This window comes from Carettochelys insculpta, chromosome 6, assembly GCF_033958435.1.
Source record: "Carettochelys insculpta isolate YL-2023 chromosome 6, ASM3395843v1, whole genome shotgun sequence".
Taxonomy (NCBI): domain Eukaryota; kingdom Metazoa; phylum Chordata; order Testudines; family Carettochelyidae; genus Carettochelys; species Carettochelys insculpta.
Window position 1 is genome coordinate 103,813,223 of NC_134142.1, and position 27,374 is coordinate 103,840,596.

General features: G+C 42.4%; 1 protein-coding gene across 1 annotated transcript in view; it reads left to right on the plus strand.

Moving 5' to 3' along the window:
- Positions 1-27,374, plus strand: part of INSC (INSC spindle orientation adaptor protein) — a 167,243-nt gene that overhangs the window by 40,985 nt on the left and 98,884 nt on the right. Inside the window, exons 3-6 of the mRNA XM_074998544.1 lie at positions 15,422-15,767; positions 16,305-16,357; positions 19,638-19,761; positions 26,864-26,977. Coding sequence (XP_074854645.1) covers positions 15,422-15,767; positions 16,305-16,357; positions 19,638-19,761; positions 26,864-26,977 — 637 coding nt within the window. The remainder of the gene's footprint in view (positions 1-15,421; positions 15,768-16,304; positions 16,358-19,637; positions 19,762-26,863; positions 26,978-27,374) is intronic.

Genomic DNA, 27,374 nt, shown 5'->3' on the forward strand with positions numbered 1-27,374 from the left:
AGGGAAAAGATTCTCGAGTCAAGAGCCCTCCACTTGGCCTGTCCTGGCCCTAGTGCCCAAAGAACAGGTCTAGAGCTGGGCATCTCTGGTATCTCAGCTGATATTAATTGGTTCATAGAGGATGAATGGAGGGGCCAGCTTCCATTTACATAAGTGTTCCTATGTAGAACACATTGTAATAATCTGGTCAAGATCTAACAAACCAAAGTCTCTGTTCTGAGGCTACTTTTTATACAGGAGCTTTGGATTGCCTCACGTACTTATGAAATCCTGAAAGTATATAGTATTTTATTTTTCATTTACTACTCTGGAATGTATGTATTTTTGAACTCCCAGGCTGTCACCAGCACAAAACAGTAGTGGGCCCAGGCATAAAAGCTGGGGTCTTGCTCCCAGGTGCTGATAGTACAGAGAAGCAAGAATAGCATCCTATTCTAGGACTGTCCACCAAATGGAGGGTGAATGGACAACCTAGTCCTTCTTTTCAAGGAGCAGTTTACACTGGGCATGAGAGAGAAGACTGCACCATGCAAAGTAAACTCATATGCAACTTTTTGCATGGAAGAATGAATGCCCTTTCTGAATCCTGGCCAAGAAGTTTTCTGTGTTTCTACTTTCATTTTATGTATCATTTTAAAAGAACAAAACTCAATTTGGCCTCGGACTAATAGGATGGTAAACTTGATTTACGAGCCAAGTGAGAATTCACTGGATGATGTCATCCCAGTTTTTATTTGTACATGTTGCAAAACTATTGTGGTTCAGTGGCCAACTTGGAAATTTCCGCCCAAAGATGGTCCCAGTCTAGTATAACCTACAGGCTCTGAGACCACTTGCAGTACCTGCAAGCCTCATTAGTCTGGAGTTAGAAAGGCTGCTAGAAATCCAGAAAAGGGGGAAGAGGCATAGAAGGAGGTGGTGGGGAAACAACTGAGATAAAAAAGCACGGGTGTTGCTTTAGATGGAAGTTTCCTTCCCTCACTGAAGAGGGAAGCTGGGGCCAAATACCTGGGGGTGCAACATGAACCTGTTACAGTACTTATCCCAGCATCAGAATACAATATGAATTACCACTAGCATGGTTTTATCACTTGCTGATGATACAAAGTGCAAACAGGAGCTTCATCCCATATTATACAAGAAGAAATATATGACTGATCAGTGGAGTAATTTGTGGAAATTTTAATAATATAAATATAAAAGCATGCCCTTACCATCTAATAATGAATGACAGGTGGAAAAACCTGAGGTATTGGTTTATGTCAGAATGACTATGGGCCACTAGTGTGGTGTGGCTGCGAGGAAGGTAAATGTGATCCTAGGATGTATCTGAGGAATTTCCCATAGAGGTAGAGAAGTATTAAAGCTATTGTACAAGGCAGTGGTAAGATCTCATTTAGAATAACGTCCTATTTTGTTCACTTGTATTTAGGAAAGATGAATTCAGACTGGAACATCTGCTGAGATAGGCTTTCCCTTCCCCTGAACAGCCTTGCAGCCCATCTTTTGAGAGGAGGCTAATAGAGCTTGGCTTGTTTAGCCTTGCAAAATGAACGCCAAGAGGGATATGATTGTATTCTATAAATACATCAACAGGTTCAGGAGGGTGAAGAGCTCTTTTAAGCTAAAGGCCAATGTTGGCACAAAAACAAATGGGTATATACTGACCACACACATCAGTCTGAAAATTAAAAGGTGTTTAACTATCAGAGGGAAGTGGTTCTAATACAGTCTCCCAGTAGCCTGTGGAGGGGGGAGGTGAAGGTTGGGAGGGAGAACAACTTTTAATCAGCTTTAAGAACAGGTTTGACAAAATTGAGTTTGTGTTGAGGTTGCTTGTGGAGGTGGGGTGGGGGATTGGGGGCAGGACTCTGGAGCCCCAGGGATCCATTCTGGTTCATATCTTTATGTTCCTAACATTACGTGCTCCTCAGCATCAGCCACCCACGTGCAGTGGTCCGAAAGGGATCTTATATCCTGGATTATTTTTTATCGCCTTGCTCTGAAGTATTGCAGCTGGAGGTGGGGTTCTGGCTGTGCTGGGTAGGGCAGGGCTGTGAGGTAGTCCTGAGAATTTTATCTTTCTTGGGTGCTTGCCTGGGTATAACTGATCACCATATCTGTGGGGAGGACTTCTTTTTTTCTCACAGGTCAGAGTGGTAGGGATCTTGTTTTTATTTTGCCTTTCCCCTCCACTATGTGGCATGGCTCACTTGCTGGGGTCAACTGGGTAATTCTCACTTGCTCTAGGCACTGCCTGTGGCAGGAAATTAATTACTTGAACAACGTTCTTTCTGTCTCTTTGTTTTTGTCTGTGACACCTGATAGGTTAGTATCCTGAGGGAAATAATACTCTGGTCTAATTACAGTTGAGTTCAGTGAACAAATGCCTGGCTTGTGTGGTCAGATGGCATGATTGGGTGGTCGCTTCTGACCTATTTAGCAAAACATACTATTACAAATCCTCCATTTTTCATATTCTTGAATATAACAGAACTAATGTAGCCATTTGCAGAGATTTTTCAGCTGCTGTAGACCAGCGCTAAGGATAATATAGCCTGCAGCCCAGTGGAAGCCTCAGCCAGGCTCCCTGCCTGTTCCCCACTCCTGCACACTGTTCTGAGCATAGGGGCCTGTGTGTGTCTGTGCGACTGTGAGCAGGAGGAAAGAGGCTTTGCACACTGGCCCACCCTCAGCACAATCTTGCAGCTCCCATTGGCTGGAAGTCTGCTAGTTGGGAGGATAGGACATTTTGAAGAGCTTTGCCCCCACATCTCCGTGGTCACTGTGCTCGGAGCAGATGATGTCTCAAGCAGTTGGCTACTCTCAGTGGTGTGTGGGTGGGGAAGGGGAGTAGGCCTGAGGGTCCTGCTGGGCTGCTGGCCAGGAGCAGTTTAGATAAGCATCTCCTGGCCAATCTGTCTCTGGGACACCAGCCCCTTCCTTCCCCAACCCTCTGCCTCCCTCATGCATCCCAATCCCTTCCTAGACCCTGCACCCCAAGTCTTTTTAAGATTAGGATTTGCACATGACTCTGGCTTGGTCTACTAATCAAAGTGAATGAAAAATCCATTCTTACATTCTCTTCCTTATGCTCTCTAATGAGCTGGTTGTTCTCTGGTGCAGTGCACAGCAACTGTTTATCACCTCGTGGCACTTCAGCACTTGTAATTTCACATCACACACAATATATACAACCCATCCCCCCCTCTCCCCCAGAGCTAGGCACCCCCAGACCCTCCACAATCTAACTAGGGTGATTATATCCCCCTGTTCCAAGCACAGGGCAGGGAGATGTGTGCAAGGGGTGGGAGTGGCTCCTCCCGGCTGCCCCAAGCCCTGGGGAAGCAATGGCTGCAAGCGCTCTGGGTCCCAGAGCCCTGGGGAAGCAGCGGCCATGGGTGCTCCTGCCCCCACCTTCAGCCCCCTAGGGCCTAAATACGGGACAATTCTTCCCTTTTAAAAAATGTCGGGACACTTTTTGGTGTCCCAAATACGGGACTGTCTTGCCCAATACGGGATGGATGTTCACCCTAACTCTAACTCCGTGCCAGCAACTCACCAGAGCCACTGCCAACATCACTACTGCTGCCACACACCTCTCCCAGCAAGCAGTGGGGCATGTGCACAGAGAGGTGGAAGGCACTCCCAGCACACGCTCTGAGGCATACTAAGCGCCACTTCACAGTACACCAGTGTGCCACAGCAGGCCTGCTGAGGAGCACTGCTCTGATGTTGTAAGTTTTTTGAGTAGAAGGAGGAACAGTTCATAATGAATGAATCACAGAAAATATAAAAGCATAAGTGCTTTAAGGAGGAGGTTAAGTTATAATAACTGGAAAAATCTTGCTGAAACTCAGATATTTTGCAGCAGTTAGTAGTGAAATGATGTAACCAAAATGGATATTTTGGATATTTGCAAAAGTGCTATATTTAATTTGAATCTGACATGTATATGAATGATATTTAACTGTTGGATAGTTTTACTTTCCTTATACATAAGTCACAGAAAACACCTCACTTCGTAGCTCAAGTTCTAGATTTCACTATCTACTTCTTAATTTGATCTCTTCAGATTTGATGATAATGCTATAAATGCTGCATACATTAAGTCACAGTGCAATCCCCACACATCTCAGACCCATTCCTGATACAGGTATTAGCAAGTTGTACAATAAATTTTTTTCTGCAATCTTTAAGAAAACATTGGCAACAAACAATAAAATCTATGTCTTGACATACTATGGTAATGATAATACCTTTGCTATTTCCCACACTGTAATTGTGATTTGAAGGCTACTGCTACATTAAACAAGGGGGTTAAAAGATAAAATGTATTGTCACTGGCTAATTTAAATAATGTTGCATTTACTGTCTACCACAAGGGACTCATCTGATTTCAAACCATCATAACCTTGCATTAAGTGCTATTGTTTTGGAAAAAGGTTAGCTGATTCTTATCTTTATTTCCTTTTAATCATGTCTGTCTGAATTCAGGCCAGGAGACTTAATACCTATGAGGAGCAAGTAACCTGTAAGTCAAATAAAATATATTTATACATAAGTATGTGTAGGATGGTAAGTAGTGTCTCATTTAAAATAAATTAAAAAAAAAGATGTAGATATAATCTGCCTTCGAGACCATTGTTATCTCAATTAAAGTTCTCTTTTCTTCCTGCAGAAACTGCTCTCAAACCCATTTAGAGATCTACAAAATGTGGTGGAGTGACTTGACAAACATGTTGGAATTAGAGCTGTGCAGATATTGTCCAAACACTTTGCAAATTTGCATTTGATTTATTTTATTAATAACAGTGAATTTATTTTGATGGTATTTCAAGCTCTTTCCTCTGCTTTTAATGAACACGCAAGGCTTTTTTTTTTTTTTGTTCGAAAGGATAATCTCCACAAGATCATGTCTCCAATGATTGCAAGGATGCATTTATACACATGTTCATAATGTAAGTCTCTGTAGTCTTTTTAGGCTCGCCTTTATTAGGAAAAAAGTGTATACTTTGGTCAGCTAATTTGAGTTAACCAATATGAGATTTCAGGGATAAGGGTCTGGAGACGGGGGAGGAGGGCAGGGGTTAGATGGCAGAGGCATGTCCAAATGGCCTCTTTACTGCTTGCAGCCCCCTCTGCTGAGAGCGAAATCTCATGCAGCTATGCAAATGGAAAACCATTTGCAGTTTCTAGAAACCTCATTCGCAAAGAGTTGCTGGTAGCAGCGTTATGCTCCAGGGCTGTGCAGACATAGCCTCAGCATTAGCCAAGTCTGCCCCATTGAAGTCAATCAGAATTTTAACATTTACTTCAATGGGAATAAATGTAGGCTGGTGATGAGTGGGTGCTTTTGCAATTCACACCACTTCATATAATTTTCCTCTTCCAAATGGATGATTTATTTTTTCTTCAAGAGAACACAGAGGATTTCCTTATTATTTTTGTCACTTTTAAGTTTTTCCCCCGTGGAGTGCAAAATGTAGTAACAGTAATTTTACTTTGTAAACAGAAATTTGATCAGTTGAAGTACATTCTATAGTCCAAAAATGAAAACGTCATTAGTATAGGTCAAATGAACCTGTAACCATGTTTTGTGCAAATGGCTCATGTAGCTATAAATCAAACTTTTAAAATTATTTTTGCCTATTAGGAAGTCTTATTTCAGAGCTCATAAAAGAGAAACTATATATAGTAAAAAGAAATGGACACAATCTACCATGTAATGCAATTGCGCATTATTCAATTTAGAGTCAAATAAAATAAAAACCTTAAATGGTAGACTGTAAAAACTGAAATTAAAAAGCAGTGGTATCAAATATGGCAAAATAAGAATTATGACAGAACAGATCAATAACTACTCTCTCCTGGTGTTTTGTTTGCAATACTGGCCTTTATTGCATAATTGCAGGAGTAACTCTTCTCCCAGTACATTTGTGATGCACTTTGTCACTTGTGCAGCACTGTTTATGCTACAGTGGAGGACAGTTCTTGAGTCCAGCTGCATGAGACCTGATGATCATGTCATTTTTATCTTGGCTAATGTAATTGCCTATTTTATTCTTACAGCAAGACTTTATGTAATGACAGTGCAAGGGTACTCATAGTACAGTGATTAATGTAGTGTGAATGCTTAGATAAGTACAGAGCTAGGAAAAAATGCAAGAAGTTATTCAAACGTTCCTTAATCATGTCTAGTGTAGCAGCTTCCGAGGACAGCCAGCTACAAAATATAACCAGTGGTCAGACTAGCAAGGAAAGAAAAGTGGTGGGGAATTTTTGTGCATGTTTAGTTCAGAGATTTTAATTCCCGCAGAAAGATCTGTATCTATTCTAGGGTTTGGGTTCAAACAGCCTTGCCAGCAATGACATTGAGTTGAGGGAGATTCAGTTCTGTTCCGGAGACAGACAACTGAAATATGTAGATCCATATCTTTAGCTGTTGTTTTAAACACACTGTTGTCAGCAGCCCCCAGTGCAAACAGGAGTAAACAGTGCAAACTCTGGAGTAAGGGGCAGCTGGGCCCAGGTCAGAGGTTAGATGGGGGGGCTCATGTGTTTGGAGGAGACACATGAAGGGTGAGGGGCAGGGCTGAGGAGGGAGCAGAGACAGGAAGAAGCGGGTGAGGGAGGTGAATCATGGAAGAGGGCTGGTAGGGCTGGATTAACTCTTCTGGAGGGCAGGACTGTTAGATTTTGGGGGCCCCTTAGGATTGGGGTGAGCACAAAATCATGGATTCAGGATATGGGAGGGGGGTGCTCTAGCCTGGGCTGGAAGGCTGACGTGAGATGGGGTGAAGGTGCTCCAGCTAGGAGAGCATGCTCTGAGTTAGTCTGTCATGAAGGGCTTGAGGTGCTCGAGGGTGGGGCTCAGCCTGGGCCACTGATGGATGGGGGGCAAAAAGGGTAAGTGCCTAGGACCCCAGGCTATTTAAAATGGCCCGTGAGCCCCAGACCCTTTTAAATTGGTCAGGCAGGTGTGGCAGGAGCACCCCCTCACACCTTGGGGAGGCTAACCCCCTGCTCTATTCTTTCTGCCTGTGCCTTCCCTCAAAGGCCAGAGCCACAGCCCCCCATCCTTCGAGAGAAGGTGGTAAAAGGGGAGGTAATGGGAGAAATAGCGTGGGGAGTAGGGAGTTCGGCTACTTCACCTCGCATAGGTGTTAACGGTTTAGAAGGGAAAGACTTCTTTTATAACATAATTCTTTAGGAGCTTTGTAGCTATCTGAAACTGATCAGTAATTTTTAAAAAAATATCCTGTTAATTTAATAATTGATGCATGGTAAATTTAAAAACTGGAAGAACTGTACCATAGATCCTGTTTGTTTTGACTTTTCAATTAGAGTTGGACTTCCAGATAAGTGATTTCAATCAAGTTCTAGCATTTGTTTGGGAAGGGGCATTTGAACCATTAGGCTGCAGCCCTTATCTTAATGTGGCCCTGCCTTGGGGAATGGGAGAACTAGCTAGGCCAGGACTGCATAGTAGGGGAAGGAAGAGGTGACCCACGGGCAGCAACTGGGAAACAAACAGGCACCATGTGGCCTGGGCATCTCTGGGAAGGAAAGGGGCAGCTGGGTCAAGTGGTTAGATGGGAGGTCAAATGACTGTTTGGGAGAGAGAAATCTGTAATGGGAGACTTTTGGTGGGAGGCTGTGGGAGGCAGCATCAGGACAAGGGGTGAGGACTTCCAAGCCTTTCAGTGCTGCACCTATCATGGGGGCTCTTAAGTTACAAGCTCTGAAAATCCTGTTTATACAGTGGGATATTAGAATGTAGGTCTGGTGTACAGACTGGTGGCAGGTTGGAAGGTTGGCAATGGGCTTGTCAAAGGCTATGCCTATACTTGCCCCCCCCAGCTTTGAAGGGGGCATGCTAATCAGGGTGTTGGGAGATTACTAATGATGTCCTGCGGTGAATACGCAGCACTTCATTAGGCAAATTCTCCCCTGTGGGCACTTGGAAGTGCCTGCGCTATTTCGAAGTGCCTTTACTCCCCACTTCAAAGAAGCCGTGGGGGGAGATTTTGCCTAATGAAATGCTGCATATTCACTGCAGCACATCATCAGTAATCTCCAATCACCCTGATTAGCATGCCACCTTTTGAAGTTGGGGGCAAGTGTAGACAAGCCTATCATAATGTGTATGGCTATTAGACGGTATGCTACACTGTATTGAATACGGTGAGGTATTGAAAGGTATCGGGTATAGAATAGTATATTGTTTTGCTTTGTAAGCTAGGGGTATAATTTATCTGTTGTAAATCCAGTGACTCTGGTGAAATTAAGTGGTGGCTGAGGGATGTGTTCTGTCTTTAATACTTTTCTTCAAATTGCTTAAAGTAATTTAAAGTTTGTGTCGTCTAATTGATTCCTAATGATATAGTATTGTGTAAAGATCAAAAGCAGCAAAACACTATAAAGAAACCACATGCACATCTGGATTCTAAATATTCATGTTTTCTAAATAAGCACAAATACGCAAGGTCATACTGAAACATACATGCACAGTCCTTTTCTGAATAGGTTCTGGTAGCTTTGAAACAAGAGCACAGTGCCCTCCCCTAGAGGTCTCTCAGACTTAGGTGCCTCACTGGTCATGACCTCAGAATAGTGCTGCCACAGAAAAATCCCGATTGGCTCAACCAGGCTACTACACAGATAGGAAAGAAAAGAAACAAGGCAGAGAAAGGAAAAATGTACGCAAAGCAGACATTAAAGTCTCAGTTGAAGGCGATTGTTCTGGAGATAGCAGAAGCGATAGACACTGTCATTGTCAGCCCAGTCTGGTCAGAATATTGTCACATTTTGGGATAGTCCAAATGGATAATCCATTTGGGATAATCACTGCAATTTGGTGAGCTGTTTTCCCCAAGTGACTCAAAATGCTCTGCTTCTGTGGCTTTCTTGTCTGAACACTTCCTGCCAGCATACAATCATGTACTGAGTATCTTTTAAGCAGCTCTGTCTCAATGATTCTTATTCCAGAAGCTTGTTTGTTACACCTGCAAGATGACCCCAGTATCCCAATTGCAAACATTCACAAAACCATGTGCAATGCAACATTCAGCCCTCTCCAAGACAGAGGAAGTTTCATATGTTGCTTTGCTGCATAAGTGAATCTTTAGCTTTTTCGCTTTAAATCAAGCACAGCACAGGGCTGCTTTAAGTTAAAACAAGGTCCTTAAGAAAAGGAGATGCGATTTTAAATTCATTCAAGTATAAAAGGTAGCTAGTTAGAAATGGTTACGCACAAATAAAAATAAAATGCTTTCTAGAGACTGATTTAACAAAGCAAATTCCAGTCTTTCTTCAAGCCAGCTTCCTTACCAATCTACCTGCCCCTCCATCAGGATCTCCCACAAAATTCAATATGCTCAGTTTTTTTCATTGTCTTAAGTGAAAGGTAACTTATGATTCTCTGTTCCTTTCTTTTATAGTCCAATCAACCTTTGACATGTATTCTTTTTAAGGTTACCCCGCCGCCTTAAATAAAGTTCATGGAAGCTGTGAGGAAGGTGACATGGAATCTGGTGGTGAAGGAATTTCCATGCAGTTATCTGCCCTTGCTGGTTTTTCTGCAATTTTCTGCCATGGTAGTGGTGCTCAGTGGCTTTTCTCTTCCTCTTGTTCGCTTGATGGTCCTTTTTGCCCTCTTAAAATTGCATTACCATTGTTTCATTGTACATTAAAATACCTTTCAGATGGCAGAACTACATTCCTTTGTCTGGGGTGGGGTAACTTCAGCTTCTCCTGGAAGAGATACTGGAAATTATCAAAGGGTATCTGTAATCTTGAATTTGACCTTCATACATATGCGAGACAATAGTATTAATGATCAGTATGTTAGCTCTCTATCTTATACATCATTAAACTGTGACTAGAAGTTGTCATTAGTAAGTTGGGTACACTGGAAAGCAAATGCCAGGAAACCTTTCCTCATGCCTTTCAGGTCACTTGTTCCCACAGACAGCCCAGGCCAAGAATGGTGTGGTGGTAATCTGCCATTTGCATTCAGCAGTCTCATATTTGGATAAATTCAGATGTCTGTACAAAGAAACGTTTACATCTTTGGCTCCAATTTTTGCTGAATTTCACAAATAATTCTATGTAGCAGGCTGAGGTTGGCTCTTGTTGCCCTGGTCAACTTATAGTATTGGTCTTTGGACAATAGCTGTCCCATTGTACCTTTGTTTTTCCTGTTATTCCATGTGCATTAGTTCAGGCAGGATAGAGCAAAGTAGCTGTAAGCCTCTTGGCCTGCAGTACTTACAGGATACATTTAAAATCAGAAACCCTCAAGTTTTGCTAACTCCATGCACAGTGAATCCATACACAAACGTTAGTCTATATTCTATCAAAACAAAAAAGCAGTCCAGTACCACTTCAAAGGCTAACAAAATAATTTATTAGGTGGTGAGCTTCTGATTGTCAGGGATTTTTATCCCTAGGACATAATCGCCCCCGTGTGTCGGGAAACAAGCCTCTGGCACCATAAAATCAATGCAGGTACATGGAAAATCTAAAGTCTCACAGGCTGCCATTTAGCAGCCCTCCCCCGCTTCAACGGTCACTCTGAGGCAGTTGGTTTCCCCAGTAACCTGAACTCATGAAGCCAGGTTCAAAATGGAGTCCTCTGATTGGCTGAAGGGGAAGGGTTTCCAGAACCTTCGGCCGAAAGGAGGACCTGGTTGAAAACCTCGGCGCAGAATCATGAATATTATAATGAGCTCATACATAATCATGAGGACTTTCTATAAATTCTCAGCTCAGTCTGCGGCCCTGAGGTACTGAGACAAGGACTCTACAGACCTCGTATGGGAGAACGATGGCTAAAAAGCGTCCGCTGAGCCCAAGGCCAGCTCGGGGAGAGAGCGAAGAGCTGAAATCACAGCGGCGTCTGCCCTTTAGGCGGCGCCGCCCAGAGCTGAAATCACAGCAGCGCCTGCCTCTGGGCAGCGCTGAATCTGTGCTGAATCACTGCAGCACAGCTCACCTCAGGGGCAGCTGAGCTGTGAAGCGGCGCCATCACTCAAGCGCCCCTGTGAACCCCAGCACCGCACTTGCTTCCAGGAGCAGCAAGTGGGCCTTCAGGCATACTCACCAGGTGGTGAACTGGCCTGTGGCTTCGGCCACAGGTACTGCGTACCCGGTGAGGAAACTGGAGGCCCACCAACATCATCGCATCGACGCCGCTCCTCTGGCCACACCATCGCCTGCGTGCTGGGACCATCATTCACTAACCGTGACTACTGATCATGACTACTTACCTGGACAAGACACCAAGCTGGACTGGACCTCTACAATCTTCAGGACACACAAACCATACTAGGCCCATGGCAGAAGCCCGGGCCTCCTACACCAGACCAGACACACGTACATATTTCATTCAAAAGACATTTCAGTGGGCACCAGGACCCCTTATAGGGGAGCGGAGGGTCGCCACCTCCGTTGTGCCATCCTCCAGCGGGGGGAGGGCAGAGCCTGGGGGTCTGACCCCCAAGGGCCGGACCTAAAAAGCCCATAAGAAATTACACACTTGATTAAATTTGTTCATTATTGTTAGTTTATTAAATAGTTCTAATTATAAGGAAAAAAGTAATTAGTTAAGATACAAGTTTAATTTAGTGCCAAAGAGTCATCAATACCCTTTACCTATCTCCTTTTCCCTCCCTTTATTTTTCTCCCAAGTGGGTCAGAGACCCTGGGAAAGGGCTGGGGTTAAAAAGGGGCTGACTTTGGCTAAGACCTGGCAGTCCCCACCACCAGCTGCTTGGGTCAGGTGTAGCGCCCCGGCCCAGACCCCCTTACCTTCCCTTTTCCCCCTTCATCCATGAACCAACTCTTTCCTTTCCGGTAAAATAAAACAAAATATACAGGAAACGTCATGGAGTTTAATTTAATAATTGTAAGTTAGAGTATAGTTATAGTAGTTAATATAGTAATTAATATGAGTAATTTAATGTGTATGTTTTATTGTTGTTGCTGTGTGTTTGCTTGTTGTCTTTTTTGTTAATAAATTATTTTGTTAGTATTACTCTTTGTTCTGTGCCTGAGTCTCTCTCTTGCTGTCCGGGCGTCTACCTGCCGGGGAAATAAGTAGGACCTTAGCTGTGTTTAACTTGGCTCTAGAAGTGACTGCGTTTATCCTCTCGCTCGGTGGGTTGGTGGGATTCCCCCTCCGAGGACCCTGGGTTTTGGCCCCGGCTCACCCGCATCTTATTGGCCATCTCTTGCAGGGAGAAACCACCGGGCGCTGTCGCTGATTTGCCCACCTCGAATACAATTTTTCTAATTTGTCAACCTTTAACTATTTTTGGTTCTCTGTTCCTTAAATATTGAGTCTGTTCTGGTATGGCTACGGTTTGAAGAAGTGGGTCTATCCCACGAAAGCTCACCACCTAATAAGTTATTTTGTTAGTCTTTAAGGTGCTACTGGGCTGCTTTTATTCATACACAAACGGTGTAAGTTTAATCATTTTAGTTTCCTTTGTGCCAATATAAATTCTCAAACGTTGTTCCAGACCATATAGAAGCCCTTCAGGTTTATTTCATGACTTGTGCAGAAACATTAACCTCCTGACTTGGTCATTAGTGAAAGAAGCATTTCTTAATTTTTGTTTTAAAATATTTTGATGATAATTCATCAAGTATTTGATGCGTACACAACTTATTTTGTTATACTAATATATAACAGTACAGCACTTGTGGTACATTAGTCATATCCAAAGACATATAGGTTCTGATCCTATTTCCACTGAAACCAATCATTGTTACCTCAGAGTACAGGGCTGCTCGTAGTCAGAACCTTTCAAAAACTGCTCCATGCAAGAAGTTTAAGGAAGGCAATCTCTTTATTTTAAAACCATACACTTAGTTCCTCCTATGTCACTTGCAAACTGAACAGTCCAGTTCCTCTATTGACTAGTCCCTTCCTAGCTGTGGTACTTTTTTCCAGGTAATGTCAGTATATTTGCTATACTCTGATGTTATCTTCTTTCAATTCTTTCTTAGAATTCCCTGCTTTCTCTTTCATCCTTGGAGTCCCACTAGGATCTTACTTAGCATATCTCTTATCTTCCACACAGTGTACATGTCCCACCAACCTAACTATTCTTTCTTTGATATTTTCTAATGTGTCCTGCTCTGTCAGCTCCCTTACTCTCACATTTATAAATCTGACTGTCCATGAAGTGTGTTTATCTTCCTTAGCCATGTATGATAGACCACCTCTCTTTGTTAGTTCTTGTCATTGGTCAAGGCTCTGCTTTATACAGTAGCATGCTCAGTACTATAAGAAATGAATTTAACACACAGAGGACATTCAAAACTGTAAATTACTACTTAACAGGGCAATATTTTGGCTCAGTAATTTGTTTGGGTAGGGTGTAAAATGAGTTGTGTTAATTGAAGGCCATGTGTCCGTCTCTATTGCACTACTGAGTTCACCCATGTACAAAGTGAAGTAGCTTCCCCAAAGACTCATGTTGTTTTGTTCTACCCTTTGGCCTTCACACTGTTCTTAAACATTATAAGCACATTTTTGCCATGACTGAGAGTCCATCATTGCTCTTCAGAAGATGTTTTTCTGAAGTGTGCAGAAATCACCACACAGTTTTAGTTTGTTTTCACTAAAACAGATTGCTTCCATTCCTAAGCAGCACACATTCTGCATGTGACCCATTATTTATTTTTATTTTAGCAGCTCTATTTCTTTTAAACTTGCTGTGTCTCACCTCAAGCTGTTAAGTTTTTTTAGATCAAGGTTTTTATCTACTAGTAGGAAAATCCACACATTCATCACAATATGTCTTACCTGTGCTAGTTTACTGGAGAGAGAACCAAAAGTATCCATGACGGCAGGCTGTAAGGGTCTACACCCTTAAAAAGCAACCAGATTAATTTGTCTTTCACAGCTGTAGAAAGGCTTTAGCAAACTTCCTGCTTGGCTTAGAGCAATGAGAAAACAAAACTAAAACCCATTCTTTCATTTTCAACATCCAGTTTATTGGGTTCTTGATGGTACTGTTTAGCCTCTGGGGTTCTAGAAAATGATTGCTGGAAGCCCTTTTCTGATATTGTGGTGGCTGCCTTGCTTCTGAACTCTACATCAATAGGGAGAAATACCTCGTGAGACATATTCTTGCACTGAAAGGTCTAAGTATCGTTTATCTGAACTTATGTGAAAATGTCCTGTCCTCTAGTGGGGAAGGCTGCAGATGCAACCCCAAAGCATGAACATTGTTGTCCTATGGAACACTTGAACTGTCACATTTTTCATAATTTTTTGTATAGGCACCATGCATGTGCATTTGTAACGTTGTCTTCCACTATCTGATGTGAAATGTAATTTATATACATATATATAACACAGGCATTATCTAACTTGAAGTTGTCATGCAACATATAACCCTTGAAGTTTAATTCTAGACAGCTTTCTTCCATTTGAGTGGAACATTGGAGTGTTCAGTTGCTACATTACATTTGGCATGGACTAGTATTAGATGCAAGACTTTTGTTAGTTGAAAAATACATGGCATCTGATAAATCATTTCAAAGTGAATGACTGGGTGGAGTTTTTTATCATAATAAAAAGTGAAAAAGGAAAAAAAAACCAAGAAAAAAAATCTGCCAACCAAGCTTTTTAATTTCTTTTCAACCATACACTTCAGCACAGCTAATCCTTTTAATTTGTCTCATTATATTCGTATTTCTGTATCTTTTCCACAGATGTCTCTAGTATTTGAGTTTTTTTCATTGCTCCTGATTATAACCTTTAAATCAGAAAGGTGCCACCAGTGAGAACTGAGGATGTTTACTCCTTCAGAAGAGCATTTCGTAGGGGTTGACCGTATTTTTTGTCTTCTAAGTCTGGCTTCTTAACAAACTTACTTTTGATTTCAGTGTTCTAAGTAACATATATCCCTCTGCCCAGCAACTGTTTTGTGTTTATTCAGGTGTCGTGAAAATTGACACTAGCAGCGCCTACTTGCTATAGGACAAGCACCCACTTGGTGCACCCACCTGGTGGTTTCACATCTGAGGAGGCCTCTGTGGGTCAGCTATTCCACCAATATAATTTTTTGCCTCTAACCTTAAGTTCAACCAATTATAAAGAAAGTCGACTAACACACAATCATTATTTCAGCTAATGCCTGGCTACAGGCAAATCATAGTCCCCTTTGGATCTGTTTGCTTCTAATGAGGGAGTGATTTAAAAGTGGTCAAAATCTTTTCATAGAATACGAAACATGTCACTTTCATATTGCAGGCAAATTAATTCATTATTTAATTGATTTTTTTTTGAGCTCTGTTTATGGGAAATGTTATCCCTCTTTTCTGTTCACAAAAGCTATTTCTATATTGATTCAGATCTTTCATCTGATGGATATTTTTTCTTTTTTTAACTACACTTTAGCATGCACTTAATTCAGGTGGATTCCGTGCAGCGTTGGATGGAGGACTTGAAGTTGATGACGGATTGTGAATGTATGTGTATTCTTCAGTCCAAACCAATCAGCACAGAGGAAGATGCACAAAGTGAACTTATCCTTTCATCACAACATAGTGCATATGATAACTTGCAGTTATTGTTAAAAAGAGCTTGGATCATAAGCACGGAATTGACTAGGATTTCTCAAAAGCTAGAGAAGAACAGATGGCAGAGAGTTCACAGCATGACAGTAAGAGTCAATTGTCACGTACGGTCAATGATAAATGAATACAATAGCTTTACTAGAAACTCCTCAGAAGAAATGCACCAGGTAGGATTCTTTCTTCAAAATTGATTTGTTGGTCAATTTGAATTTTATAAGCTATATTTAGAATTTGAGAGCTCATCTGGTGCAGGAAACCTTTGTACTTAATTGCAATAACGGCAATTCATTCTAAACAGTCTCCATATCTCTGAACCATATAGTCTCACTGTGTGTATGTAAGCGAGCATGTCTTATGTTTGGATCACAAAGTTTTTATGGGCCTGATTTGGCCACCTTTACCAATGTTGAGTAGTTTACTCCATGGGGGCAACTGGAATTAAGTATTCTTTTCGGTTAAGATGCATTATTTTTTTGTATGGGATTGGGACTGACTTAGCTCCAGTTTTTATCTCTATTATAATTAACCATAGAGTCAGATAAAAAGGGAAATTGAGAAAAATGGTGTTCACATAAACTATCTTCTTGGCATTTTTGTTTTTACTGTAATCAAGTGGTTTTCTCTTATTGAAAAGAGTCATACATAGGTGGATGGATACATTCTTTTAAACACATTTTGCCTTTTTTTTTTTTTCCCCTTTGCAGTTTGAAAAACTTTTAATGGAAAAATGTTCGGAATTTACATCAGTCACGGAAAGGTAACTTAAATTTCCTAACCTGGATAGTCAGTTTTGCTGCTTAATTGTTTGTTATGCTTTGGTGGTTTTTAATGTGGATGGACGATCCAGCTAATGCTCCCTGAGTGTTTGAGTATTTGCAGTTTTCATGAAAGTGTCCTGTGACAATTTGGCCATCAGTGCCTTAGGTTAGATTATGTTTATATTTAGACCCCGATCTTCCATGAGGGTATGTTATTGAATAGAGACCTTGGTATGGCACAAAAGTCAGTGCTAGTTAATTGTAATGCTTTTAACTCTCACAGCCTGAGGCAGCAAGTTTGATTTCAGTAGAGCAAGTTTTTCAATGACAAAACTACCATTAAGTTCAGAGAGACCAGGATTTCAAGCCAAAGTTACAATCTGTGGTCCTGGTTCATGTTTCAAAACTGTGACACATGTTTATGTACTGCTGCAGGTTTTTTGTGAGTCTGTTCCTTATGCCTAGAGAGGCAATCATTGGCATTAGTTACATTATAGTCACTGATATGAACTCTGTACAAACTGTGAAAGGATTCTTCTCCTGCTGATATCCTGATTCTAAAAGAACTTCCCTTGTTAGCACAGTCATGCCAATCAATAGTCTCATCTGATTTACTTTAAACACTGAGCCCGTCTCTCATCTTGGGTATTTTTTGAAAAAACCATAATGTATAATTACCAGAAAAATGTGGTTCTTGAACACTGGTGCTCTCAAATACATGCAGCTTAAAAGTATTTTTCATGTGTGTCCTAAAAGACACCCTTTGGGGTAGACAAGCCACACGCTACAGAGCAAGAGATTAAGGAATGGCTCTGCACAAGCTGGAGGCATGATTTTAAAAAGGGGAGCAAAGCAACTCAGAGGCATGTAGTGGAAAGGAGCAGATAGATGATCTGAGGAAAAAAGACTGCCCAGGAGATCGCTGCCTGGGAGCTGACAATACAAACCTGTGCAGACACACAAAGGAGGGGGGTGTGTGTGTGTGTGTGTGTGTGTGTGTGTGCGCGCGCACATGCGTGGGGGTGAGGGGGGTCAGAGTGTGTGCATCTGAAACTTGAGAGATATGATTTGTTCTGGGAACCTGAAGGAGAAAACATTAGGAAGTGGCTGGGAAGCAGCAACAGTGTTAGGTATAGCTGCCCATTGTAGGGCAATGGGGAGGGTAGCCTGGGTTTTCCCAATACACTCCAAAAGGACAGTACAAAAACAAGAGCCTACACCTCCAGTGAGAGGGTAGCTGGAAAAGTCACTGGCTGTTCAAAGGCAAAACTCCTGTGCTAAAGAAGAACACTGAAAACCCTTGTGGGAGCCATTGAAGGACCGGACTGGGAGATGTAGTGTCAACCACCACCTCACCACTAAGCCATGCTGTCAGTTGTTGACCATCTACAAACTCACTGCTTTCACTCAGAGCTGTAAATGCTGAGTTCTTCTCATAATCAGGACATTGGTGCATCTGATTTGATTTCTATGAACTTTGAGTGGGGGATGGGAACTGGTGATGTTAGAAGAACCGCTGAAGGGAGTGGAAATAGGGGTCTGAATGACCTGAACTGTTTGTCGTGCCTTTTGAGTCCTGTTGGTTGCATATATGATCTAACCATCTTAATTCAAGTGAACGTGTTGTGCATGGGCATAACACACAATCTCTGAATGTAGCCTGTGGCAAAGTAAAGAGAATAAATGTCTCATCCACACCACAGAGGGTTGGGATCTCATTTAGGCTACATCTACACTGGCCAAAAACTTCATTAGTATGCGAGTGGCCGTGGCACTTCGAAGTAGGCAGGGTCTTTTCGGAAAGGAGCCCCGTCTGGACAAGCTGTGCAGTGGCGAGCCACGTCAATTTTGAAGTGCCGCGGCCACCCGCATCCTAATGAAGTGCTGAATATGTATTTCAGCACTTCATTAGTAAACTTTGAAATGGCCATTTCGAAGTTTTTGGCTAGTGTAGACACGGCCTTAGAGGTGTAAATGGTTTTTGACCAGCACCTCTAACCGAGCCGCTGTAAGTCTGGTTTCCCTGCCAGTCTTGGGCCTATTTGACTCCTGGAAGTGCCTGGCATATCTAGCTCCTAGGTGCAGGGGTGGCCATGGTGGCTCCATGCACTGGCCCAGCCCCAAGCAATGGCTCTGCAGCTCCCATTGGCTGGGAGACCTTCTAGTCCTTATGTGTAGGAGCTGAATGTGCTGTTTGCCTGAGGTAAGTATTGCTTGGACCTGCACCCTAAATCAGGTTGTGCAACAGGACTTCTTGCCCCAGACCTGAGCTCACATTCCTGACCCACTCTGGAGCCTGCACCCCAGCCCAGTGAAAGCAATTAAGGGTGAAGGAGAGCAAGTGGTGCAGGGAGCAGGGACAGAGTGATATGAGGACTTGGGGAAGGGAAGGAGCAGTACTTGTTAGGGCCTTGATCATGCTCACATTTAAAATATGGGAAATTAAACTTGATGAGAAAAAAGTTTGGTTCTGTAAATAGGTGATCTACACTTAAAAGCCAGGTTACCTGGAATCTGGATAACCATCATGCTCAGTTGATCAGCACATGCTTTGCTGGCGGCCACCAGCAGGGCCAATGGAGTGGGGCTGGTTGCTGTGGGGATGGGGAGGCCAGCTACCTGGCTGTAGCCTGCAGCTTCAGGGCCAGCTGTCTGGCTGATGGCCTGGGGCCTGGGAGTTGGCTGACTTGCCAAGGCTGGCTGTCCAGCTGGTGGCAGTGGCAGCAGGAGTGGGAGCCAGCTGCTCTGCTGGGGCTAATGGCTGTCGGGCTCTCTCTGTGGCTGCAGGCAGGAGCAGCAAGTTTGGGAGCTAGCTACCCTGCTCCAATGTTCAGCACATTTAATTATCCAGTGCCCCCAGATTCCCAGGGATGCCAGATAATAGACTTTTTACTGTACACACGTACAACTGAAATTCAGTCTTGGGGGAGGATTACAGCAGCTTTAAGCTTTATCTGACTGTGGTGAATTTACTCTGACTATATCCCAGTGTACTTGAAAGCAGAATTTGGTGCACTGTGACCCTGTAGATATTAATTTATATTTTCAATACTTTATAACTATTTGTCCAAAATTACTTTGGACAGAAAAGACTTTGCTAAAAGCCACTGCTGACATTAACTTAAACAGTTAAGTTTGATGACCTGGACTTAATCAGTCAAATCTCCCTTATTAACATTTGTGGAACATAAAATCCTTGGCTGGCTCAATCAGCTTGATAAAGGTGGTGCCTAATATATATGTGTGTTTCTCGAATGTTTGTTTTCAATTTCCTTTCAGGTGCATACAAACTGAAGATGAACGGACACTACGGTCCATGAAATCTTGCATTAATGAAACATTAACCACAGTCGCGCAATATTTTGGCCAGTTGATAGAATTGGCTTTAACATACGAGATACAGGTTAGTAAAAGCTGACTTTTTTTTTTTTTTTAAAAAAAGTTTATATTGAAAGTCTTTTTTTTGTTTTGAATGATGGAAATAAAATATTTACAGCCTTGAGTCCCTATAAACCTCTTGTTGGTGCTTCCATTGTTCTGAAAATGGTTTCAGTTTTGTTTTGGAGGCAGTATGTGACAGGCCTTGAAGTCTTACCTCTTAAGTCTTCACGTAGCTCATCACTGATCATACCCTTCTCTGATTTCGTGCCCAGTTAGTTTTCCAAAACACCAGTATCCTTTATTTTCTCTGGTTATTGACCTGGTTCTCCTCATTCCCAACAAAATGATCAGGTGGCTGCCTGAATTGATCACTTCAGCAGTCAGATTCTGTTCAGTTTAAAGGAGCTGCCCTCTGGACATTGTCCAAATAATGACTTACTGCAGTGGATGTATTTCCACGTACATTGATGTTATCATGCTTATTATAAAAGTACTTAAGGAACAGCCAAGAAGGGAGCCATGCAGTGCAATGCACTGTACAAAAAGTCACACAAACAGAGAGCACAATATGATGGTTGGGCTTAGGAGAGGATCAGATAAACAGAACATTAAAGTGGATGGGAGGAGATTAGGAGGAATAGGCATGGAAAACAGGTGAAGAAACATTGGGTAGAGGAGGTGGAATTGGAGTAAATATCCAATCACCACAGGATAGCCCAAACTATGAGAAGTTCTCTGACTGCCCAAAGGTGCCTCCGTTGTCTGTTTTTGTTCCTAGCAGCTGGAGTCTTTAGTTCCTCTCAGATGTTTTCCTCTGGGCCACGTGATAAGGTGGTGGGGAGGTACCATGTGGCTCACAGTGTACCTAAAGCACCCATGGTCTCTTCTGCACAGTTCTGGGTCAAGGAAAGTGCTGGGGGGAAGGTGGCTCCAGTTGAGCCCCAATTTACTATCCTCTGCCATGGGAATAGTCTCTGCTTTGACTGATTTTTTTTTTTGCTCCTACTGGCTGGGGTTGCTGTCTGGCTCCTGTCCACAGGTTTTTCCCAGAAGTCACGTGTCCTAGATTTAGGTGCTAATGAGAGAAATATTTGTGTATGAAGTAAACATTACCTCCCACTTCCTTGTCAAATCAAAATAACTAATATATGGCTGATGGGGGGGCAGGGGAGGGACGGGGACAGGGACCAAAGCAGTGCCTCTTCTTACCCATGGATGGAAGATTTTTCTCCCTCCGCACGTAAGATGCTGGGGAACAGAATTCCTCCCTGCGCATAACCTTTTCAGTAAATGCACTGTATGATTACAAAACCTATGATTTCCAAATGGTGGTTGAAATGACTGGGACTGTGCCATTGGATTAGGATTACATATTTATTTACCCTGGGAACATTATTTAAATAGTAACAACACAATCAGTACCAGTCTGGCTATATTTAAATTGGTGGCTTGCTTGTTATACCATTATTAATTCCTTTAACCATTTATTATACTCTGTGTACTGTAGCATTTATGAAGACTTCAGAGCTGATGTTAATATTGCCCAGGAAAGTTACGCTTTCACTGCAGAAAAGGAACACTAAGGGCTGAGAATGAAGGAAATATTTATCATACTTTGAATGCTTTGCCAAAATGAAATTGGTTCTGTGCTCTTAACAGAGACAAACTCATTATGATCTGTTTTGTTACATTCCTCTCTTTCTGATATCTTAATTTTAAAAGAGCTTGTTGCCCAGGAAATGGGAAGCTAGAGAAGCTGTTTTCAGCATCACAGAACTAAGTCAAGGTAACAAGCTGCCTGCTGTTGAACTTTAATTATGCTTTATGGGAGCATACATAACACAACACAACAAATAAATCCAAGGGTGAATTGCTGTCTAAAAATAATTTTAAATCATTATTGCAATTTCGTGAATAAAGTAACTAGAATGAATTCAGACTTCTGCTTTTCTTTACCTTAAGAAGGTAAAGAAGTGGGATTAATGACGCTACCTTTGTGCGAATCATTGAATTGCTTTATTTTAGGGTAAGCAAAAATAATTTTCTGGACTATTGTATATGGAAGAGCAGCATGTTTGCAGGGGAACACTTGGAAGGGGTTCACGGTCACTAATACAAAAACACTTGTAGGAACTGTTTAAAATCTTCTCCCTTTTGGTTTATATTACCTGGCATAGTATATTGTGCAGTCCCTCCTAGAAAAAGTGTCCTCTTCTCCCTCCTTCCCCAAACTCAAAGGAGTGTGCTGATTTCTCTTGTTTTAGTGCTCAGAGTCCATTAGTTACTGAATGGTTACTGAAGCTGCCCATTGGCTGGGCGCCCGGTTTCTGTGTCTTTGACTAAAACTAGTGGACATTAGTGTTAGTGTAGCAGTACTTGGGAATCACATTCATGAGTCTTGTGATGGTGCTGAGATCAGTCCTGCCAACTCAAACAGCAGCTCTTTGTCCTGATTAATGTTACTATGGTTTGCAAGGCTTTTACTCTGGTGTGGATTAATGTTAAAATATGGAACAATAGGTTTCTGTGGCTTTCTAGGAAGACTTCGTGGGCACTGCTTAATGTTAGTCAGGAATACAGTCTATTGAAGGGGACTGAATAATTGAATTATCTTAAATTTAGAAAATACGTGTTTTTTTTCTTTTGCACTTCTTGTAGAGATGTGAGGGAAAAATGAAGCTGCATAGCTTCTCTTTCTTAAAGACCATTATCACTGTGTATTTTGTCTTTGTAATGATTATGTACCAGTGGAGAGAACAATAGGAAATTAGAATCAGAAGGATGGAAGAGACTTCAGGAGATCAAGTCCAACCCTCTGCTAAAAGTGGGACCAATCCCAACTAAATCATCCCAGATAGGGCTTTGGCAAGGTGGGATTTAAATACCCTTAGGGATGGAGATTCCACCACCTATCTAGGTAACCCATTCCAGACCTTCACCACTCTCCTAGTGAAATAGCTTTTCCTAATATCTACCCACACCTCCATCACTACAACTTGAATTCCTCTTCTGTCATCTGTCACCTATGAGAACAGCATCTCTCCATCCTGTTTGGAACTCCCCTTAGAGTAGTTGAAGGCTGCCAGCAAATCCCCCCTTGCTCTTCTCTTCTACAGACTAAACACAAATCTCTCAGCTTCTCCTGAGAAGATATATGCTCTAGCCCCCTAATTATATTTGTTGCCCTCCTCTGGACTCTCTCTAATGGAGGCCCACAATTTGCAGCAATACTCCAGAAGTGGCCTCACCAGTGCTGAATAAAGGGGAATAATCACTTCCTTAGATTTGCTGGCAATGCTCCTACTAATGCACCCCAATATGCCATTAGCCTTCTTGGCTACAAGGGCACACTGTTGCCCATCAACTTCTCATCCACTATAATTCTGAGGTCTTTTCTGCAGATGATTCATTAGTGTCATGGAGCCTTTGCTCTTTTAAGGACCCTCTGAATCGGTGCAGATGCAGTGATAAATGTCCAAAATCAAGATAACTTAAAAAGAAATGTGCATATAATCATTTACATTTCCAGTAAATGTAATACTTTTTTTTTTTCAGTCACAAGGCTATACACTGGCCCAGGAAACTTCCTTTATAGTTTGAGGGTAGTTAATAGATCTTCATCATCATCTCTCTCATCTCTATCCCATAACCCCTTTTGAGGGTTGTTGGGGCACCGCAGATGACTTCCTGATGAACTCACTCCACCGCATCCTGTCCTGTGCAGCTCTCTGTGACACGCTCACGTTCAGGTTTGTTCACTCTTTGATGTTATCTTCCCATCTCTTCTTTTGCCTGCCTTTCCTTCTACCACCAGGTACTGTGCCTTGCAAGATGGTCTTTGAAAGGCCTGATGATCTGATGACATGGCCGTACCATCTAAGCTTGCGCTTCTGCACCACAGTGAGCAGGTCGTCATGTGGGCCTATGACATGCCTGATCCTATGTCGTACTTCTTCATTCATGACATGCTCAATATAAGAGATGCCCAAAAGCCTCCTATAGCATCTCATCTCCATGCTTTGGATCTTTTTCTGCAGTTCTGCTATAAGGGTCCACGTTTCGCAAGCGTACAAGAACACTGAGATGACCAGTGAGCGCATCAATCCTACTTTTGATCTCAGACTGATGTTCTTGCCCCTCCAGATGGGTCTAAGTTTTGTAAGCACTGCTGTTGTTTTGTGCTATTCTGGAGAGGACTTCTGGTCTGGACCCCTCATCTGACACGATTGCACCTAAGTACTTGAAGCTGGACACACATTGAAGAGCTTGTCCATCCACCATTATATCCCTACTGATGCCCTTGGTGTTATTGGTCATCAGTTTTGTCTTTTCTGCATTTATCTCCATTCCATAGGCTTTCGAGGTGGTATCCAGCCATTCTACCAAGCTGGCAAGTTCCTCTTCTCCTCCGGCTAATCAGTCTATATCGTCAGCGAAGCGAAGGTTGGTGATTATTCTGCCCCCTATGCTGACAGTTCCTTCATGGTCTTCCAAGGCATCAATCATGATGCGCTCCAGAAAGATGTTGAATAGCGTGGGGAAGAGCAGACAACCCTGACGGACTCCCACTGTCATTCTGAACCAGCTTCCAATGGTACCGTTGTGGAAAACTGCACTGGTGGCATTGTCATACAGGTGTTCAACAACTCAGACAATGTTGGGGCTGATGTTGTACTTTCTCATGGTGGCCCATAATGCTGCCTGCCAAACTCTGTCAAAGGCCTTTTTGAAGCCCACAAAAACATGCTACAGGTGGTGTTGGTGCTGCAGATATTTCTCGCAGAGAATTCTCAGGTTGAATATTTGTTCGGTGGTACTCCGCCCTGCCCTAAAGCTGGCTTGTTCCTCAGCAATAATCATCTCAGCTTGGGGCTTCAACCTGTTCAATACTACTTTCAATAAAACTTTACTTGGGTGGCTAATGAGGCTTATTGTATGATAGTTTCGGCACAGTTGGAGGTTACCCTTTTTGGGAAGTGCGATCACTAGCGACTGGGTCCATGACATAGGCCATTTTCCCGTCTGCCAGATCTTATTGCATATGTTGGTAAGGGCACTGATCATGGCTTCTCCCCCTGCTTGTATCAGTTCTGCTGTGATATTGTCCACTCCAGCTGACTTTCCTTTCTTCAATGATCGCGCTGCTGCCTCTACTTCTTCCTGAAGGATTGGGAGGCTGTCCTCTTCAGTAGCATATGGACATTTCAGTATTTCTGGGTCTCCATCAACCTTATCATTGTACAGCTCGGAACAGTATTCTGTCCACCTGCCAAGGATCTCTTTCTCTTCAGTGAGGCAGTTCCCTGCCTTGTTCTGGACTATGGAAACTCTAGGTTGTCTAACATTTGTCAGCTCTCTTACTGTCTGGTATGCCTTCTTGCTGTTATTTTGTTAAGGCTGTCTTCTATTTCCTTGCACTGGTCTTCTACCCAATTCTGTTTTGCCGCCTTCATGCCTTTCCTGATGGTCTTGTTGATTTTCTCTGTATTTCTCAGTCCCACCAGCTTCACCTTTCTTCTTTTTCAGTGCTCGCCGTTTGTCACAGAGGTCAAGCAGATCAGCTTTGGTTTCTTCTTTGGGCAGTGTTTGCCAAGAATCTCAGTAGCTGTTTCTACTACTGCTGTATTAAAGATGTAGGCCATTATGTCCTCATCTACTTCTTCAGCACCAAGGATGAGCAGTGGTGTGAGTCTCCCTCCTATTTTTACTTGGAAGGCTTGTGCCACTTCAGGATCTTTGAGCTTTTCAAGGTCAAACTTAATTCTTGTGTGCCTTGATTTTAAGATCTTCTGCAAGCATAGGTGGAATGACATCATCACTAGATCATGATCACTTCCAACATCCACTCCTGGAAAACTGCGTGTCTTTGCAATGTTAACGCTTGTTCGGAAGCCCTTCTTGACCAAGATGTAATCAATCTGACTGTGATGGTCTCCACTGGGGCTGTGCCAAGTCCATTGTCTGGACGCCTTGTGAGGGCCGAATGTATTAGCCAGCATGAAGTCGTTATATCTGGCAAACTCCAGAACTCTAAGGCCTCTGTCGTTGGTTTCAGTGTTGCAGTATAGGCCACACATTCCTTTCCAGTTACTATATGCATCCGCTCCAACTTTTGCATTCCAGTCTCCTTGTACAATAAGTATGTCCTTTTTTGGTGTTTTGCTCCAGGACATCCTGTAGCTGATCGTAAAACTCTTCTACTTCATCATCATTGTAATCAGATGTTGGGGCATAAGCCTGAATGATGGTGATGCTGAAAGGGGATACTTTCAGACGGATGGTGATGAATCTGTTGGAGACTGGTCGGCATCTAATGACAGTATTCACAATGTCTCTGTGTATTAGAAAGCCAACACCGTGCTCATGTTTATCTTCCTTTCCACTGAAGTACAGCTTATGACCCCCTTGGGTTGATTGATTGTTCACCAGAGCCTTTCCAACGCAGTTCACAGATACCCAAGATGTTCCAGCAGTATCTTTCCACTTCATGGGTCAGTTCTCTCAACTTCCCTGCCGCTCTCAATGTGCGTACATTCCAAGTACTGATAACAATGTTATCTCTCCCATGGATCCTGCTTGTTAGTAGATCTTAGCAGACTTCTATTATGAGAACTATGTAAACTAGAAGAGGAAAAGATCCATTAGGTCAGTAGTCTGCAGTGTTACTCTGGAGTGAAAAATAGGAAATTCATACCATTCTGTCAGTGCGGAGTTAAACATATTGATTACATGATCACATAATTCCATGCTAAATTAAATAATGCTCTCCTAAATAATAGTAATTCTCTTTATTCAATATTTTAACTTCATTAGTGTTTTCTTAACAGAGATATCTTTATAAAGAAGTGCAGGGCAAAACTCTACAGTTACACATATATAGTTGAAATAAATATGGTAACCCAGTGGTGTTAATGGCAGAATTTGGCTCATACAAGGTCTCTTTCTCCCTCACTCTCACCGTCCTTTTATTTTCTGACTAGTAACTTTGAAATTGGTTAAACTGACTAGATTCAGTTACTCCAGCCTAAAAGAAACACCACAGCTATCCGCCCCCACTCCAGCCCCTTGACTCTTCTGACTGGAGCTACCTGATGTTTATTATCTCTTTCTTTTTTGTTGTGCAGAATCTTGTGAGACAACTAAATTCATCAGATAATATATATATCACAGAATCGTCTACCAGTGGTTTGTTCAGCCTCACTCAGGAGGGGGCTCAACTGTGTCGCATCATAGCCAAGGTAAGGGGCGCACCAGTTCATTCAGTGTAGAGTTAACTTACCAATTTTATTTTAATTGCAATGGGCCAGCCGCTTCCCAAGTGCTGTGGCGTGCACCATTAGGGAATCTGCTAGTTGATCTGAGATGGTGAGTCTTGGAATCCAGAAGCAAGTCTAAAATTAGGTTAATTACTATGTATTATGGGAATGTTTGGTTTAGAGTTCCTAACTGGAAATTTATGAACAATGTACAGTAGAGATTGTAATATAAAATTCAGTAGTGCAGAAGGCTGGTACCTTCTATTTCAGCCAATTCAGTTTAATGAAAAAATAAATTTTTACTTGAAGAAACCATCTTTTAATTTAAAAATATCTAAAAGATATACAGGGGAGTGGCAGCTGAGCTAAGGATGGGACA